Genomic DNA, 19,268 nt, shown 5'->3' with positions numbered 1-19,268 from the left:
AAGCAGGCAGACGGGGGGGCTCAGCCACCTGCACTGCTCCTTGAAGAGCTGAGCAAAGCCCCTTCCGCGCCCTGACGAGCAGCACTGTGGGCTGGAGGAGCAGGGGGTGACGGCTCCCTCTCCCGGGTGCGCTGCCTGGGACAGCGCTGGGGACGTGCCCGCAAGTATTCAGAGCTACCAGGGAGTCCGCTCCTGCTGCTTGCTTGGGGTTTGTGTTTTTGCAGCCACAGCAGGGAAAACTTGCAGGGTGGCACCAGGGTGTCTGCGCCCCAACAGGCCTCTGCTCTGCAGTGGGCGCTGGGCCAGCCAGTGGAGGAACCAGCAATGGCTGCCCTCTGCGTGCTGGTGCCCCACATGTGGGCAGCATCTGCCAGGGGCTACCTGGCGCCAGGAGAGCCCCCCGCCTCCAGCTTGTTCCTGAGCAAGGGCCACTGCGAGAAGGGACGGTGATCTTTGCCGCTGCCCAGTGTGGCACAGCAGCAGCAGTGAGTTTATTTAGTGTTAAAGGGAGCAGCACCACCATCAACAGAAGCAGCTAATGTACACAGAAAAGGGACTGAAGGCTGTTTGATGCCTCACGGCAATGGCAGCAGCTGGGCCAACCTCCAGCACTGTGACAGACTAAAGGCGGCGCGGTCCTGCATGGAGCATCAGTTGTTCCTGAAGGATGCAAAACCATGCTGAAAATAACATCAAAAGGTGTGCAAATACCGGCCAACAGTGATCCCCGCTCTCTGGTTAGACTCACGCTCCTGGGAACCTGCTCTTGGAGAGGTATTAAGCCCAAGGAGCCATGCAGATGCTGTTATAGGCAGCCCTGGAAAGGAGACACCACATATTTCTTGCAACGACACCAAAAGAAATGAGGTTCTCCACAAGGACAAAGAGCAACTGCTGAAACCATTAGTGCGGGCTGCTGCTCGGGGCACATGTGCATTGATGAGGGAAGCACCCACCCAGGTGTGTGGTAGGACAGCTCCATCTCAGACCAACTTATCCCAGTCTGGCTGCTACGGAAGGCACAGTGCTGCTGACCATCAGCACCCAGCACCTGTGGCAGGGCAGGAGCGTCACACAACTGCTGGAAGGGAGCCACAAACCCAGTGGGGAGAAGTGTTCAGCCCACGCATCCCGGAGGTAAAGCTGTCTGGTGGTGAGCTTAACCCTCTGGGAGGATGATTTCCAGGGCTCAGTTGCAATTTCAGCAGAAGTATTAGCATCAGCACCAATTAACTTCCTCCCCCAGCCCCATCTGAGAGCCAGATGAGAGGTGTAAAGCCAGCCTGGCCGGAGTCTTTTGGTGTTTCCAACTTAAATATGGGAGTATGACTTTAGTAAGCAATCGCTTTTGTTTTTCTGAAGTCACCCCGTACCCTGCAATTGGTGTTAGCAGCGTAACCCCCTGGCTGCGTTTCTCCCCTGTGAGACTGCCAGGGTGAGCTTTATTCACGTGCTGGTATCAACCACCTGGCTGACTTTTAATTCACTGACCAAGGGAGACAACTAGACTATCCAACACTGCTGAGACAACTCGAAGGTAACAGGACTGGGAAGTAATACAGGAATGTGACCTAGCTTTAAATCTCCTGCCTTTTAGTTGCTCACAATGGAGGTGTCAAAAAAATAGCAGTTGGGAAAATTAAGACATCCTATTTACAAGTTCATATGCACTTAAAGTACATAATGGAGCCTCACTCCTCTGACAATGCATGTTGTGCACCCACAGAGAGAATGGGGCTTGAACGGTCATCAAAAACATCTTTAAAGTTTTTTTTTTTTCCTTAAAAAAAATAAGTTATTTTAGACCTGACAAATCACTTGCCAAAGGGAAGCAGCTGTTAAACAGAAGCAGTTACTCAGTTATACAAGGGCAAAGAAAGCATCAGTCAATGAGCTTTAGAGGCTTGTATAACGAAGGAGGCAATTTTAAAAGCTTTAAGAAATTCACTCTCTGGCTAACGGTTGTTTGCCAGCTTTCAGCGTGCAGCAACCCAAGTTTAAAGCTCTGGGTTTCTCATCGCACCCAGCTGGCCGATGGCAGGACAGGACGGGACACGACACCCTACGGCTCACCTGCATGCAAGCTTCTGCCAAGCAGTGGTGGCTGTGAGCTCAGCTGGAGACTCACTGTGGTACCTCGGCAGTAGGTCAGCAGCACAGAGCCAGCCCATGGGAGGAAGGCAGTGTGGGGCAGCGGGAGTTCAGCCGGGGCTCCCCTCCCTCACTGGGGCTGCATGGACTTCCACACCACCACTCCTCCCAGTAATGCCTTTGGCTGGCAAGCACTGGAGGCTGGCAATGCGGTTTGTAATGCTCAGTGAATCAATTAATTCCTCCCCAGTCCTGTCTTCCCCAGGGCTTGCTGCACTGTGGTCACATCCGACCACAGGCGGCTTGGGACCGCTGCAACCGGCTCCTACCTGCACAAGGTGGAAGGGTAAGGGGTCAAGTCCCCCTCCAGCTGCCTGGGTCCAGACCTGTAGGTCAGGTCCAGATCACACTGCACTGGGGGAGGAGGCAGCTCCAGTCCTGCACCCCCTCTCCCCAGGTCCTGGTGAGACACCAGCAGAGCAGAACCACGGTCCTCAGAGGAGAATGTTGAGAGCCGGGGGCAGGTTTCTCTGTGTGCGGACGGAAACGGTGAGAGATTCATTTCCCCGTGACACCGGGGCGAGGGGGCAGGGAGGGGGCATCCGAGGAAGTTCAGTTCAGTTCGTCACAGCACAAAAAGCAGGATGAGCACCACCAGCAGGATGATGAAGAGGACGACAATTGCACACCACTGCCGTCGATCTGGAAGGAAAAGGACGTGTCAGTCTTCCTGCTTTAACAGGTAAGGAACACTGAGGGAGAGCTTTTCTTTGCTCTACTACTAGGAGCCCAGTTTAAGCTCAAGGAAGCCTGAAAAAGCCAAAGCAGCAGCTCCTTTGGCTACGGGCTGACACCATTTCTCCTCCAGGATACATCCGTTTTCAGGGACAGCTGTGGGAACTTTGAGGCTTCTCCCCAGCCAAGTTCAAACAGATTTAATAAGCTGGTTCAAAAGCAATCAGGGAGAGTAAGCAGAAAACTGCTGTTTGTTGCTGCTCATCCTTGGAATAACCTATTTGTTGGAGGAAAAAGAAGGGGTGTGGTGAAAGCTGCCCCAGAAGAGCTCTGCCAGGAAGAGCCTACGGCAGCTCCCTGGAGGAGAGTGCCAGGAATGAGGTTTCCCCTGGACATCTTCACACCTTGCTGGCCTTGTGCATGCTCTGCAGAAGCTCAACACTGCATTGCCTCTGAGAGCTACTCCGTCTATGGCCACATCTGCATGCCAGAGAGAAAGCCCCTGCAAGACAGTGGTGGAGCAGGGGGAACAGGGCTGATGCCACCCCCTAACTTCAGGGCACAGCAGGGAAGAACCCTGCTGGTCAGCCCCAGCACGTACAATGCCAGGGACAGCAGAAATGCTCATTCACAATTATCAGGAACACTGCAATGCTAAAGCATTTTTCGCAGAGGAATGGAGAGATATGCAAGGTCTGCCAGCCGTCATGCTGCCACTGGGCTTACTGGTGATCCAAAGTGCACTGTCAGCACCCCAAATGGTCTCCGTACGGCCGTATTTCCACAACCTCGTAAATCCCCTGTCCAGCCTAATCTTGCAGAGCAGGGACACTTCTCCTCCTGCCTCGCTGCTGCTGCCTCCACATGCTACCCCAGCACCCAGGGGAGAGGGGTGACAGAGGAGGCGGCCATGGGCGCAGCGCCAGCACTCAGAGCAGTGAGCTGGCGGCAGGGGACTTCCCGGCAGGCATGCCGGGCTTCCTGTTTGCTCTGCCTACAGCGCCCTGCCAGCCCACCGGCTTCAGGCACAGCCTTATAAGGACTTTTCTTGTGGGTTCAGCCTCCCCCGGTGCAGAAGTCGCCTTTTTCCTCCACCAGCTGAGTGATATATCTGACTGACAACAGGCCTGCAGCCCGAGGGCGCCAGCAGCCTGAGGGCAGGTGGGATTTGGGAAGGGGCTTGCTGCAGGTGTTTGGTGCTGGGAAAGCCACACACGGTGGCGAGTGTCTTATGGCACCTTGAGAGCTTTTGTTCCACAGGCAGCCTGGGAAACTGCAGCAGAGCAGGAGGCTGCAGAGCTTCCCCTCCAACCATCTAGGGGGGACTTTCCCACTGCAGTGGTAGCAGCATAAATAGAAAGGCATCTGTAAATGAAACAAAGGCTAAGAACAGGCTGCGGAGCAGAGTCTGGTCAGGAGCGGCTGCAGGGCTTGGAAGTCTTCCCCCTTTTGCAAGCAGTGAGAGCTGCTCCCTCCCGTCTGCTCGGCTCTGGGATGGCTGTCAGTGGGTGGGAGCACACAGCATCCCACCGAAGATCTGAGAGCTTGTCTCTCCCTTCCCAAGATTGGATCCCACTTCCCAGGATTTACCACTTGTCATGTGAGACACTTTGGCGAGCTTCTTCATGACATTATCAAGCCGGGACTGAGTGCTGTCTAATTCGTGGGAGAAGTCATCCAGCATCCTAGGGACAGAGAAGCACAGCATTCGTCAGCAAGTGGCACGTCGCATCGGGATTTCTCAGCATGCTTACACACTGATCAAAAGGCTTGATGTGATCAGTGCATCACACCTTGGCAGAGAAAAATGAATGTGGCCTGGTCTCCTGAAAGCACCCAAAAGGGGGAAAAAACCTGCTGAAGCAGCAGGTCTGCTGCTGAGTGGGAAGTCATTTGGGACTCCTGTCAGACTGGTCTCTCTGCACGCCCACAGCTGAGCTCTAGGCACCTCTGCAAGGTGAGGAATGGGGTTTTTCATCTTTTTAAGGGAAAAGCCTCATTTATAGTGCGTGATTAGCGGACACCAGTTAGATAGATCTAGGTGCCAGCTTGGACTTGAAATCTCTTTTCTTGTTCAGGGCTTGTAGTTAAAGGAAAAATCTTGTTTCAGTCATATATCAAGCAGGAATGAAAATTGTAATTGCTTTTAAGGTGCTTTCTAAGCTCTGCATGGAAGTTACCTCTCTACTTCCTCCATACTAAGACTGTAATGAATCTCAAAGCCTTCCTGAAGCCATGCTTTGCCAATGCCAAGCACCTGTTTGAAAAGAGCACCTCCAGAATCAAGATACCAATCCAATTGTCTCCAGCCAGCAGGACTTTAAAGCTTAATACATTTAAAAGGAGAGCTTCCTTCAATTGGAGTTTTAAGGCACTTGTTAAACCTTCATTCAGTGGGGAAAGAGTTATAAAAAAACCTCATTGCAGTAGTCATCTGCTACTGCCTAGCAAGCACTGATGGCTTATGCAGTGATCTGGAAGCAGACACACCACACTGATCTGCTTCCTGAGAGCAGGAGAGTCTCATGCTGCAAGGCTTCAGCAGGAGGTGCGTTTAAAGCTCCTCCTTTCCATCAAACAAGACATCACTTCACAAGGGGCACAGCCTTCCAGACTCCTATCAGCCAAACAAAGAGGGTTTTCAGGCATGAACCCCTCAAGCCTCCCTGGAAGTGGCAGTCGTCAGCCTGCATAACTGGAAACTTTATGCACTTGTTTGCAAAGGACAGGAACTGGGAAAAAATTCTAATTTATATGTAAATGATGGATGCAAATTACTCTGTGAGCTACCCTTTAACCTTTAGCGTGGGTGAGGGATATTTTTAGCTTTAACTATGAATAGCAGCTCTGTGCTGCATGTTTCAGAGTGGCAACGCAGAGCTGAAACCTCCTGGGTCAAGCAGTTATCCAGGGGCAGCAAAAAAAGCCCATGGAGGGGTAAAGTGCCCAGTATTCCCATTACACAGTACCTCCCTCATCTTTTCAGCAGTGCTGGATGCCTGAAGCCAAGGAGCTAACTGTGTGTCTTAGGGGGAGTATGCAGAAAGGAGAGAGAAGGAAAAGCAAACTGGAAGCTAAGCCTGCCCTAGGTGCAGACTTTCAAAATGAACAAGGCTGCAGCTGGATCCTTGCAGGCTGCAATAACAAATGCTTTCCACTGCCTAAAATCGAAGGCCAGCTAGGAGAGGCTGCCTCAGGGACTAGTAAATTCAAGACCCTAACAGGGACAGAGATATGTGTGTGAGAACCTCCAGCTGTGCTGCAGCCAGCCCCATACTGGGTTTTTGGTGCTGCATCTAACACTTACACTGCTTGCTCCTCCAGCTCCCCACCAATGCGCTGGGACATGTTCTTCAGCACTCCAATGCTGCCAGAGACCAGCTCCAACTGCTCATCTTGCTGCTCCACAATCAACTGGGGCCAAAGAGAAAGGAAACAGGCAATTATAGGTATGCTGCATTCTGCAGTTGGGTCAGAGCCAGCTGATCTGCTGGACACTCACTGCTCAGCCAACATCAGGTGCAGAGCCTGCATACAGATCTAAGCCACAAGGAATGAGGACCACATTCCTAAGTGTCCTGGGTTTAAACCACGACATTAAGAAATGCTGGAGAAGTGACAGCCACAGGAAAGCCTCCTCAGCATGGCATTCCTGTGGCACAGCAGGCTGCAGCTTCTTGACACCCCTGCAAATCCAGCCTCAGCTCACCTATGCCCCTGCTGTTCCCTGCTGCACCCACCACTAGACTCTTGAAAGCCACAGGAACTGGTCACCAAAACCTTCGAAAGCCCCCCTGCTTGTAGCAGGTATGGGAAATGCAACCTGGAACATGCTGCAGCTAACAAGGGGTTAATGTGAGTAAAAGGCTTTTGCAGCTTCTACAGCTAAAAATAGCAAGCCTGGCTCTGAATGTGCCAAAGGAATAGGTCTGCTAATGTTTTAAGTCACTTTCAGGGCGCTGTCACACTGAGGATTAGATTTACCCTAGTTACCTATTTCTGAATCTATTTATCTTCCCAGAGTCACTAGGTAAAACTCGCCTGAGAGCTGGGGTGGCGGTGTGGGTCAGGAGCTTTAGTAGAGTTTGCCACCCTGCAGAAGCTGCCTGTTTAAAGGCCTGTATTTGGGTGGGCTGCTGCACGCTGCCTGGCACTTCCACAGGCGAACTCCCCTGGTGTCGGGAAGTCCCTCACCAGGCGTTCTCACAAAGCCCTCACGCAGGCTTTCTCACAAATCTCATGTTGACAAAGGCAGGAAAAGGAAGCAGACACGTGCTCCTGCTCCCAGCCCGTTCTGATGAAGATGCACACAAACAACAGCAAACATCAGCTCATTTTTTAACACAGGGAAGTTGCGTAAGAGAAGCAGGCTCTTTTCTCTTTACAGTATTTCTACTCTTCCAAGGATTTCAGCAGTCCTTCCAGTGTTAAAGCTTAGTGAGCTACATCTTCCAGGTCATGCTGATTGCCTTCGGTACACAGCAGAAGACCCAAGCCTCAAGGCTTAAAAACTCTGCACCAAGATGCATCCAAAGCTGTGATGTACCGGAAACACATGCACAGGTATATGCTGCAAGCAAAGAGGAGGGCTATCGAGCACCCGGTTCCAGGCCAGCCAAGGACTTGATTTTTTGGCTCTCTCAGCCCATACCTCATCCCCACAGCACCCATTATGGCAAGCAAAGCTATTTAATCCACGTGGTGCCAGCTGCCATACCTGTTGTTGAGCTTGCTGCTCTTCAATGAAGTGTGAATTTGCTAATTGCAGGTCCCGGTCCAGACGGCTGTATTTGTCAGGTCCAGTGCTCCAACTCTGACTCCCACTTTCTCCCAGGAGTGCCTAAACAGATGCATAGAGCCCTTAGCAACATCCTTGTGTCTGCTCACAGTCTGCCTACAGGGTGTAGTGGGAAGGCAGACAGGGCAATACTTCTGTACACATGCATACAGCATCATTTTCCTCCTGCTCTATCACTACTCAGCTAGAGTGCTGTCACAACTAAAAGAACACAGTGCCAAAATGCCAGCCTGGGAAGTCTCTGCAGCCTGATTAGTGAAGATAGGCCTCTCCAGCAGCAGGAGACCTGGTATACGATCAAGAGACGATGCACACAGGAGGTCTGCACAGTACAAAGGACTACAAAAGGTCTGCTCAAGAGACAGCACTGTGTGCTAGGACATGTAAGCTGGGAAGTGTCCAGATACATTATGTTAAAAGATACACAGCTCAAACTGAACACTGTGCTGCCAGTGACAGAGGCGTAAGAGGGTCTGGATAAAGTACTTAACCAGTTGAGCTAAGTGTAAAATAGTGCACTATGTAACCACAGCAGTGTTGTATGCTCATATTTTTTGATTCAGGCTACCTGTGCTAGGAAAGACTTAGTTTTTCAGCCAAGTCTGGTGCCTGGAAGGGGTGTAACATAAGGAGAAGATGCTAGAGAATGAGTGTGGCCCACAGGTGAGGAGCTACACCCTGCAGCACTACCATGGGGTAGGGAGCTCTGCCCACCAGCATGGAGGCAAGGCCAACTTGTAATGAGACAGTCTTACAGCTTCCAGACAGGAAGAGATGACCAAGTATTTGTGAAGAACAGCAAGACATCACTAGGCTGCTCTGGCAGGCTAAAACCAAGACTGTCTCTATGGTTCATTTGCCTTACAAAGTTCAAGAGGGGTAAGGAAAGCTGATGGACCAACAGTGCAGGAAGCAAACAGGACATCTGGCTTTGCCCCAAGACACTGAAGAAGCTCCTGGTTCTCTCCAGTTCATGGCAAGTGTAGCTACCACTTATTTAACATGGTGCACTAGTTTTGCTGCAGAAGGGCCTGTTTGGCATCCTTAGCCCGTGAGGGTCAGATCGCCACCAGCTAGTCTTTCAGACATAGAGGCACGTTGAAGAGTGGCTGCAGCCCAGCTCAGCACAGGCTTTGTGGCCTGGAGGAAAGGCGAGGAGCTGGGGAAGGGGGAGGAAGACGGCAAGGGGAAGTCAGTTTTCCTGACCAGATGTCACCACATGAGCTGGGCCATATGGTCTCCTGCAGCTAGCAGGAACTTTGCACAAAAGAAAGCAGCAAAATGCAGAGACAGCTACAGACTTGTTTGAGCAAGAGTGTAAGGGATTTTGCTTCTTCAATTGTTTACCAAGCACATCAACTAAACCTGTAACAAGCTCAAGAATTAGCTCTGTCCTTCAGTAGCTTGTTGCAGTTTGTAATTTTTGCCACAAGTTACTTGTATGAAGTGCGCACCAGGTTTTACTCAGGCAGCTCTGGAAATCAGCTCTGAGATCTCCTTACAGCCTCCCTGTCAACCAGGAAGGAGCAAAAGCTGCACCCACCTATTTCTATTCCTTAGATTACATATGCAGACAACCTGAGACTCCTTGAGCTTTTTCCATCTTATTACATGGCTAACTATTACGACAGGCAGCTGTGTGAAAGGATATTGCAGCATCTTGGCTCCTAAATACAGCAGAGTGCAGGATTACATTCACTGACATGGATTCTGAGTCTGCACCCCTAAGGAGGGATATTCCCCTTTCCATGGGATGATGCAACACTGACAGTTGTACACAAACAGATCTGAAGACAGAGACAGATGGTGAGTGCTGACTTTCTGCTTTGAGAGACTGGCTTGGAAAAGGCAGCAACATGCCTGCAAGACCAGCTCACTCAGGTCAGAAAAACACACACAGTTCAAACACACAGCTTTGCTGTAGCATGCAAGTCCCTTCCCAGAACAAAGGTTTTTATAGGGATGAACTACAGACAGGATACATCTTGTAATTACAGCTTTTATACAGTTTTAATCAATGCTATACACTCTAACTTACAACATGGAGCCTTGGAGTAAGTGAAAATAGAAGCTTCCCCTAACACATGCCTTAAGACAACGGCTGCTAGAGCTGATAAACCCTCCTCATTCCTTAAAGTACCAAACAGCCACAGCATTCACTTAACTTGCCTTTTTCTGTTTCTCACCTGCCTGTTTCTTCTTTCAGCCAGTGCTTGCATGGAGGAGTTTGACATCTGATCCTTCATTTCCTGTTTGTTCAACAGAAGATGTAGTATGTGAGCATTGGATTTGAGGTGACAGGCAGTTTCACAGTGCAACAGAAGAAGGGAGATTTTCTTTGAAAATGTAAAATTTTGAGGATTCTGGAAAATACTGCAGAAAGCTTCATTGCAGTTCATCATTTTACTAATAATAGAATCAAGAGCAATGAGATATTTCGGTATTAAATTTTACTATTTGTTTTGCTCTGCTACAGCCAGAAACACTTCTTATTTGTATAATATTAAACTAACGTTTCCATTGATGATAGACTGTACAGAAGAATCATGTTCTTCAAGGTTTTGGGAACCTGTAACCCCCTGCACTTTATTCCCAGTCGCATCTGGGTTTCTACTGCATAGGACAAGATAGATTTCCTGTCCTGTGGCCATCCTCTCTGACTATATGTATGTTTTCTCCTCTATCAGTTCTGTTTTGCTGATGAGTACTTGGAAAGATCACTAGCCACAGAAGGCTCCCCATTATAACGGTCTAGTTTTTACAGGACAGATTAGCAAGTAGTCAGTATGATCTAGTAGAGGTTGACTCACCAGCAGAATTCTGATGTCACCAGGACATTTAGGTACGTTTTACTGTTCAGAGGTGTGTAATACATCACTTAAGAGCACTGGATCCCACTCAGTTCCTTTCACCCGCTGCTGTGCACCATGTATTCCCCCACAGAAACTGGAAGTCAGCTGCATAATGCCTCTAATGAATCTCATTGAACAATAAGAGACACTGCTCCAAAACCCATTAGCCAGCAGTCTTCAGCCAGAAAAAGAGGACCACAGAGTGGGCTTGCATGATCCTGTCTGGGAGTGGACTACACTAAGGGCAAAGCAGTCAATACACACCTGCTACATGGGGCCAGTGTGGCTTAGCTATCAGCTCCCAGGCAGCAAGCCTTAAGAACTGCATCCAGATCACAGGTAGAGTAACAAGCTTTCCACCAGCCACAGCAATGCATTTTGTGAAATAGGAACATCAGAGTCATGAGGGGGAGCAGAAACTAAGCTATGCTTAGTGTAGCTATTAATAGGAAGAAAACTTCCCAACTAGCAGCTTGTTACCAGGTAGTGATGCTTTTAGGAAGATGCTCCTTCTCTATTTGTTACCACCAAGTTGTTAAAATCTTCCTTTTGCTTCTGAAGTGTGAACTCAAACTAAAAAACCTGATCTTTCTTGAGTTAAAAATAAATCTAGTGGTTGGTTGGACTATGTTGTAGGGGTAGGAAATTGAAGTCACCACGTCAGTAATGCTAGGCTTTAACCATCTGTCAGTGTTCAAAGTGGACTCTGTTTTGAAAACTAGTGCTACAAAAGCACAGAACAGTTGCGATTTCCTTCAACTCTGAAGGGAGGCTCCAGCCTCTCCTGCATCACAGAAGGTCTTTATTCTTCCCCTCCAGTTACTATAGGCTCAGGCTTACTGTTGTAAGAGAGTTGTGAAGACTTAGAAGAGGTAGCAGCAGCAAAGGAGGATATGCCCCAAACCCATATGGGCAGCCCCAGGAGGGAGCACAAGGAGAAGAGAACGAAGCCTGAGAGAGAGCAGGTATCAGGTTTATTCTCTGCTCTCCAGTTCATCATGGAAATGGCCACAAGACTTCCTTTATTTAACCACCTAATCACGCTCCCTTTCTTCCTTCCCCATGCTACCTCCTCATGCTCCCACCCCAAGGCCATGTTCCTTACCCTGACCACCTGCCGTGTGCTCGTGATGAAGGCTTTCCTGATACCCAGCTCCGTCGCATCAAGGTTGAATTTCCGTGGGTTTGCCTCAACAATGCGTAGGCAGCGAGTCAAGGAGTCCCCATTAGCTGCCTTGGGTATGCACAGACACACAAACCCACAGGGTGCCTCAGTGGGGGCCGACCAAGCGGCCACTGTGCCGTGCCTTTTCCCAAAGTTGTATTTGCAAAGTATGACACACTGGAGGAATAAGCAGGCATGGCAGGAACGTACTGTGCAGTACATGCACCAGTGTGAGGTTTCTCTCCTACGTTTTTTTTGGTTCTCTGATGCTGCACAGTGCTTTCAGGAGTGTTCAGATGAACACAAGGGAAAAGGAGTATTTCTGGAAGCCAGCCTAGAGTATGACTGACTACACAGAAATCCAAATTCATACAACACAATAGGCTTTCTAGAACAAAGCCTTAAAATATACCTTGTCAAAAGGAAAATGAAAAGGCAAAAGGAAAATCCTTTTGCTGCAGACGTTTGCATTAATTTCTCATTTCCAGTTTGAGAAAAGCCAACATAAATGCAAAACTCAATCCCAAACAGTCCTTTCTGCAAAAAGTAACTACTGGCAAGCACTGGTACTTGGCTATTTAGTACAACCCATGAACCACAACCCACATCTCCAAAGAACCACAGAAAGGATATTAATTGTTTCATCCAAGTCTTCCAGGTCCCACTCGATGCTCCGCAGGTTGTTCCTGAGCTCATTAGTGGTCCAGTCGATTTCTTCTCTTGTGGCAATGGAGGGATCTTGCAAGAGCTCTGTCCACCTCTGGAAAAGCCCCTGGGCAGTATTCACAGCTTTCTGCACCTCCCTGCAGCGAAGGTGATTAAAGAGAAGTGAAGGGATTACCATCAGTTCCTCTGCAGCAGTCACACTGGGACAGACCCATATCCAACTGCACGGGGAAGCACAGCTTTCTCCCAAACAATTTTTAGCTTATTTTGTGAAGTAAGGACTTGCCCTACCTACTCGACAATCCCATCTCTTGTTGCAGCACCAACTTACATGTCAGCTATTAATGAAGGGACATATTTCTTTAGAGGTTTCTGTCGAGTGTCACACAGGCAAGTCAGGGCAGTGTCTGAACAAGGCAACTCTTTGGCAATTAATGTTCTGCATTCCTCTCAACAGCTTTCCTCTGGAGACTCCTGACGACCTATGTAAGATCCCCTAGGGCACACAAAATTACAGGAACTGTCCCCACAGTACCAGCCAGGCAGACTGTTGAGTGCAGCACTGTTTATTTTAATTCAGCATTTAGAAAACACACAGCTCTACTACACGGGCTTAGGGAACCCAAGTCTTTTCTGCTGCTCTAAGCTTTTTGGAGATGAGCGTGTTTACAGCTTTGCTGACAGCACTGAATGCTGCTTTGATGGTTTGGGGCAAATGGGTCTGTAAGTTTGGGTCACGGTCCATCAGTGTGGTTATCTGTGTTTACAAACTCTGCAGTCCTGAGCTGTGAACTGCTTCCCCACATTGACAAGAACCCAGGGTGAGGGATGCAGACAAGACCAGACTTCGCTGGTGTGAAAAGTGGCCACCACAAGCTCAAGAGCTTACACACAGCATCTATGTAAGATGCTGGTGGTTTATCCCCAGTGAAGGAAAGCAGGTTATCAGTAGGGGAAGCCCAGAACAGATGATAAGAGACTGCACTCTGCAGCTCTCTACACCACGGCCTGAAGTATACAACCGTGCTAAACTGCAGTCTCTCAGCACCCTGATGGGCGTTCCCTTCTCGTCTCGCAGGCCTACAGTTCCAAGTCTGCCACATCTAGTGCCCTAAAGGCAGCAGCCCACACTGAGGATCTGTCAAGCTTTGTTCCCTTCACTACTTGCTAGAATAAGTTTTGGGGTATTTTTTTTGTTTGGGTTTGTTTTGGTTTTTTTCATTTGATCATACCTGGGGAGGTACCCACAAAAGGAATTTAAAGTAGAGCTGGATGTCCTCCGATGGGAGGCATTAGAAACACCAGGAAAGCAAACCAAATGCAACGCTGGTGGCTCCACCACCACCACCACCAGCAGCCCTTTCTACCTGCTGGGTAATAATTAACACTGGGAGCGGCAGCACATCCCTCTCCCCTCCCAGCCCTTCCCCGCACAGCACAGGAACCTCTCCGAAAAGTTTGACAAGACATTTGCTCCCCACCTATGGAGACTTGTATTTTTCCCCCTTTGCACCAGTTCAACCTGACAGTGATTTGCTTTCCCTGGCAGCACCGGCATCCCTTCCCACACCTCTTATGCTCATATGGCTTTCCCCACTGCTCCCCTACAAGCACCTCTGCTGCTCTTGAGTGCTGTTTCACCGTGACATGGGGTAGGAGACCCACCTGCAGCAGAAGCTGAAGGTGGCCCCAAGGTAGTTTTTAAAGACTGAGGTGCTTTTATCCTATTAATTTCCTCCTGCCTTGACTACCTTTGTGGTGGCCACCTTTGCAGTCACGGCAGGTTTGCGTTTGCCTGTGTTCTGGCTCTTCCCTGCCTGCTTTTTCTCATGGCCACTGTCCGTACTGCAGTTTGTTTCACAACTCGGTCCCCTCCCCTCTCCATCCTCCCACCCGTACACCGCGGCCCTCGTCTTTGGGGGATGCCATCCACAACCAGCCCGCCCTGCTCTGCGTGCTGCAGGGCAACACTTCCCAAGCCCCTGCCACCTCCCTCCGACGGGGACATCCGGGCACGCTGCCCCCAGGCTGGCCCTCCCTGCCGGGACCGCACCTGCAGCCACGGCCGCGCTGCACCTCCCGCTTTACCCCGGGGTGCATCTACAGAGTTCGGGCGTCGCTGGCCCGGAGAGCGGGAAGCGCTTCGTGCGGGGAGGCCCGGGCGCGGCCCGGCACCTGCCCGGCACAGAGCCTCGTCCCGGGGCCCTCCGCGCCCGGCCTTCGACGTCGAGCAACCCAGCGGGGCCGGGGCCGAGCCCGGGGCCGCTCCAGCCGCAAAGGGGGGTTTCGGGAACGCCATTTTTCCCCGTCCCGAACGCCTCCAGAGACCCCCGGAGGGAGCTCAGCCCGCCCTCCCCGGGGCGGCTATGCCCGGCCCCGGCCGCGCCCAGCGCCCTGCCCGTGTCTGGGTGTCCCCGAGGGCCGCCGCTCACCCCTTCACCACGAAGAAGGGGTCCTCCATCGACATGGCGCTGCCACCGCCGCTGCGCGCCCCAGCCGCCGCACGCCGCGCGCCACGCCCCCTTCGCCGCGCCACGCCCCCGCCGTCACGAGCGGCCCGCATGCGCACTGCGCCGGTGGCGGGGCGGGGGTGTTCCGGTGGCGGCGGTAGGGGTCGGTGTGCTGTGGCGGTCTGCAGAGGGAGCGGGTACGGGGCATGTCCCGGGAGCGGGGGTGCTGTGGGGCTGTTCCTGCCCTTCGCTGCTTGGAGCACAGCGGCCCTCTCCCCCCTTTGCCGCCGCGTCTGCTCCTTCCTGCTGCTCGGCACTGAGGAGGCACGTCCTGAGCGGGGCTGGGGCGGCCCGGCTACTGGGCCGTGGTCCTGGTGGGGTGCTTTCCCAGCCGGCGAGGGAGGAAGAAGGAGAGAGCGACAGCCAGTCTGCTCTGCTCCCGCTACCCTTCCTGCCCCGGGAATGAACAGGCACCGCTTCCTTCCTCCTCCCTTCTGCGGGTGAGAACAGCCCTTTGCTTCTTGGCTTTTGTCCTTCTCAGCGTCAGGACCTCCTGTTCCCTCCTTCCCCCCTCTCAAATCTCGGCTCCCTAGTAGCCTCTCTCAGCTGCAAGCACGGACAGCCCTACCCTTAGGAAAGCTGGCAGGAGAGAATGGTGCCTGTGCAGCACCAGGGGATGTTCCCCCACACACAAGGCAGAGCTTCCTCCGTGCAGCACTGTGTGTGGAGTGTCCTGTGTTACTCCTATGGGACAGGCAGGCAAGATGGTCAGTTTTGCAGAGGTATGGCCAGGAGCAATCACCCAGATCTCTGGCCTCTTGATCGGGGTGCATGTCCCTGCCTGCGCTCTCTGAATGTGGCTGCGGTCCAGCATCCCTAGCAAAAGCAGTGCCGATTCACTGAGGGAAAAGGTACAAGAGATGCCTCCTCAGCATGTGAACTGGATACCTCAATTTTGCAATCACAGCAGCTTTACTCATGAGTGTGGGGTGGGAAGGCTGTGGCACATGTAAAACCGGTTTCTGCAGTTTTGTGGGGTGAGAAAGCTGCCTCCTGCTCCGGCCAGCCCCATACCAGGGAAGCTGCAGCTTGCCGAGTGTGGTGCAACAGGCCAGAGACAAGCTTTAGGGTTTCTGCTTGCTGGCCCTTCCTTGCTGCACCTTGGATGCTTGTTTCCCATGCTGGGGTCCCAGTGAAATGCACTGTGCTGAGCACGGAGGGTTCCCTCCAGGTGCCAAGGACTCATTAGGACCCAAAGACCTTGTACTCCCCAAAACCCCACGATCCTCCAGTGATTTCCGCTGTGCTTTACACTCTTCAGAGCTCCCACCTTAACAACTTGCATATCGCAACCGAGCTCAGAGGTGGAGGGTTGTTCCACAAAATGCAGGACACCATAACTCACCTGTCCCTCAATGGGGACATCGCTCTGAAGCAGCTCAGCAAATATTGCTTTGTTGCTTTGTCTTCAGAGCCTCCATGGGATTTGGCTCCAGTAGTTAGAGGGTGCTTAAAGACATGATATATTCTGAGCAGCCCACCGAAGGTTATGAGGGTTAGATTTGTTCAAACACTCATGGAAGTCTGTCAGAGGCAATTTGCAGTGCTCCCCTTTTGGTGTGCCAAGACTGCGCAGTTCGGCTTGCTCTCGTCAAGCATCCCCTGAAACCTTCACTATGATGGGAATGAAACAGAGGAAAGCTCCCACAGCCGCTCAGAGTTACTAGCTAGGAATTTCAGAAATCCTTTAATAAATTCTATGAACACTTCATTCACTTAATTGAAAATGGTTTTTTTTTTTATGCATTTGCTAAAAAGTGTGAAGCTCTGCAGGGCTGTTGAGGACTGAAAATAAGGAGGTGTTACTGAAGTGTAGGGAAGTTGCAGACTTTCCAGGAATAACACAGACAGTCTTTTCTTTGATGCTGGAAATTAATGTACATGATGCAGTCAATGTTTAGATTCAACAGCACTGCTATGGATTTTTTAGAATGGAGGCATTTTTGCCGTATCTTGTGGAAAGCTCTGATTTTGGGTTTGGAAACAATGGGAAGTGTTTTGGTAGCTTTCTGGCATGCTCAGCTAACCGATTAATTCCTCCCTGGGAGAGGAGTGCTCGGTGCATGGCACACAGCTGCAGAACTGGTCAGGAAAGATCTGATTAAACACTTCTGTTCCTAAAAGCACCAACTCATCAAAATCCCAACTGTCTGTGGGGAAGAGCTGGGCTTACTGAGGCTTTTATCAGGGAAAAAATTGCGGCATGTGTGTGCACGCACAGGGGAGTGTGTGCGTCTGTGTGTGTGTGAGCCCGTACTAGCCCAGTACAAAAACATGCATTTGGCGGGAAGAGATGGCTTTTCCTCTCGGGGAAAAGCTGGATTGATTTGAATTTGGATTTGTAAAAGCATAGGGGATTTTTTTTTGCCTGCAGAAAAGGTTTTACAGCTAAAGGAAGAAGTAATAAAGCTAATGGGTTTCAGATGCTTCGGTGTTTCTCTTCCTCATTTGCATTTTTAGTGAAAGTTGCTGAATATATCTATGGTTGTACGAGGAGAGATAAGGCAATGATAACTTGATAAAAAACACTAGTTTGTGGCTAAACAGTCAGTGTTGTGGTGGGCAGTGAGGTTTTCCATCAAATCCCAAGTGTTTCCAGCAAATCCTACCCACTCATGGCCCTTCTGTGTTTGTAACAAGGTTTCCTGATCCTCATTTTCAGGAATCAGTGGGGACTTCCCTGTGAAGCACCAAGGGCACAGGTGACACAAGGCCTCTACCATGTGACAGCATGGTGACCTGACAGCGGCAGCTCTGAGGCGTTAGAAGAGCAAGATGCTGAGAGGTGATTGCTGCTTTCCAAGAAGGTGGCTTGGCTGCTGGATGCTCCTGGTTACATGCTAGAGCCAATGGAGCAGGTTTCCTTGGACTCACAGTTGTCTGGGAAGGAATGAAGCCTCACCAAAGCGTCTTCTGTGGTTGGTTGTGGCTTTCCTCCTGTTGCTGTCTCTTGTGGGCTTTCACTGTCTACTGAGAGCTGGTTTCATGCCATAGCCTTACCCTTGGGTAGGTTCATATCAGTGCAAGGCCTGTGTGCAGTAGAGGCTGCAATCCCTGACTGGACAACTGGCCAGAAATGTCAAAGATGCAATCAAGTAAGAAATAAATGAGCAAATGGAAGGTAGGATGGTATTCATGGTAGGATGTGGGATGACTATTCAGAATAATGCTGGTTTTGAAAAAAAAAATCCCCTCTTTGTTGTGCATGAGCAATTGATTATTTAATGAGGATGAAAATGGGAAATGAAATTGAGCAAAAGCAGCATTACTGTCAGCAGGGTGAACCTCTGGGACTGCCTGCCACAGGATGCCAGGGGTGCTGAGAGCTTACCTGCATCCAGAAGGAGGTTAAATTACATGAATAGCAATGTGCTGTACTGCCAGAGTCCTTGTTACTTTCTTATGTGGGTGAAATCAGAATGAACTTTTCCCTGGCAGCCTTTCCCCATAACCTTCCTTGTTATCCCTGTTTCCATGGATGACCTCACCAGGGCTCCAGGCTCTGTCACGTTGTTAGAAGGAATCTGTGGCTAAATGATAGTCTGCACGAGAGGGAAGGGGCACAGATCAGAGGGAGGAGTGGGAGTCAATGCCTGCTGGCAGGCACAGATGTTTTACTTTGCAGTTTCCCTTGATGGTGGGAGGAGGGATTCGACACAAAGAGGATCTGCTCTGCCCTTGGTGCCCTCCTCCATGGTTGCTACTCGTAGGACTCAAGGTTGCCTCCTGGCATGCCTTTGGACTTTGTATAAGGACTGTGTGTGGTGTGGTTTGCTGGCAAGTCCCAAGGACCTTGGTCCCCCTTTTCGTTAGCAGGGAGCAAAGCAGGCATCTCTCCTAGGATAACAGCTCCATGGCTCCAGAGGATCATTATGAATCCTCCCCATCATGCCTAAGCAAAACAGTCACACAGAGGACACATCTGCACTCTGGGATGTGCAGAGGGCTACAGTTGTCGTTTGCCTGCCGGCTAAAAGGAAGGTGACATTGAGATACAGGGAAAGTGAAAAAATAATTAGGCAGAGGGTCCTTTGGGCAGGAGACCTACCCCGCCGTTTGCCCAACTGAGACTTGGTTGGCTCTGCAGAGTTTGCATGATTAATTTGGGATGTTTAACCCCATACTGGGCTGCAGGTGAACACCACCGAGGCTGCCTTCTTCTGTAGCAAAGAGTTCGCTGGGGAGCCAATCACTCCAGTGAAAAGCATGGGCTTTGCTGGGCAGCCAGAGGGTTGTCTGCTGGGCTGCATCCCAGGGCTGTCCTGCTTCTTTTCCCCCTGGACACAAGGCAGCCTCTGTCTTTGGAAATGGCACAGGACCCACTGCAGGCATATCAGAGAGGGGAAAAAAAATACAGGAAGGTGGATTACAATGGAAGGGTTGTCTGATAGGAAACCCTGGACAAATAAATGCATTTTTTTTTCCTCAGGAAACCCAAACTGGTTCCGTAA

At 50.7% G+C, this 19,268-nt stretch overlaps 1 protein-coding gene and 2 long non-coding RNA genes across 3 annotated transcripts; 2 read left to right on the top strand and 1 right to left on the bottom strand.

Moving 5' to 3' along the window:
• Positions 1–442: 442 nt before the first annotated feature.
• Positions 443–14,847, bottom strand: STX6 (syntaxin 6). Its single transcript, XM_065674042.1, has 8 exons — positions 14,740–14,847; positions 12,275–12,444; positions 11,582–11,676; positions 9,811–9,873; positions 7,544–7,666; positions 6,134–6,240; positions 4,417–4,511; positions 443–2,793 (listed from the first exon to the last, which is right to left on the bottom strand). Exons 1-8 carry the CDS (start codon positions 14,772–14,774, stop codon positions 2,717–2,719), a joined length of 765 nt encoding a protein of 254 aa, XP_065530114.1. The 5' UTR covers positions 14,775–14,847; the 3' UTR covers positions 443–2,716.
• LOC136011756 (uncharacterized) lies at positions 2,680–10,148 on the top strand. Its single transcript, XR_010611460.1, has 3 exons — positions 2,680–2,833; positions 6,151–6,275; positions 9,831–10,148. It is a non-coding gene; the product is annotated as an uncharacterized LOC136011756 (long non-coding RNA).
• A 113-nt stretch (positions 14,848–14,960) lies between the features above and the next one.
• On the top strand, positions 14,961–18,026 carry LOC136011755 (uncharacterized). The gene is made up of 2 exons (XR_010611459.1): positions 14,961–15,257; positions 17,480–18,026. It is a non-coding gene; the product is annotated as an uncharacterized LOC136011755 (long non-coding RNA).
• The last annotated feature ends 1,242 nt before the right edge of the window (positions 18,027–19,268 follow it).

Source organism: Lathamus discolor, chromosome 3 (assembly GCF_037157495.1).
Source record: "Lathamus discolor isolate bLatDis1 chromosome 3, bLatDis1.hap1, whole genome shotgun sequence".
Taxonomy (NCBI): Eukaryota; Metazoa; Chordata; class Aves; order Psittaciformes; family Psittacidae; genus Lathamus; species Lathamus discolor.
Note: the sequence above shows the minus strand (reverse complement) of the source record. Positions and strands in the feature narration are given on the sequence as shown.

Excerpts from the sequence above, each read along its gene's own strand:
- STX6 (XM_065674042.1), bottom strand. The coding sequence starts at position 14,774 with ATGTCGATGGAGGACCCCTTCTTCGTGGTGAAGGG. Across the intron at positions 12,445-14,739 it reads CCCTTCTTCGTGGTGAAGGG|GGAGGTGCAGAAAGCTGTGA; the intron begins GTGAGCGGCGGC and ends CCTTCGCTGCAG. Across the intron at positions 9,874-11,581 it reads GCACACGGCAGGTGGTCAGG|GAAATGAAGGATCAGATGTC; the intron begins GTAAGGAACATG and ends TTGAACAAACAG.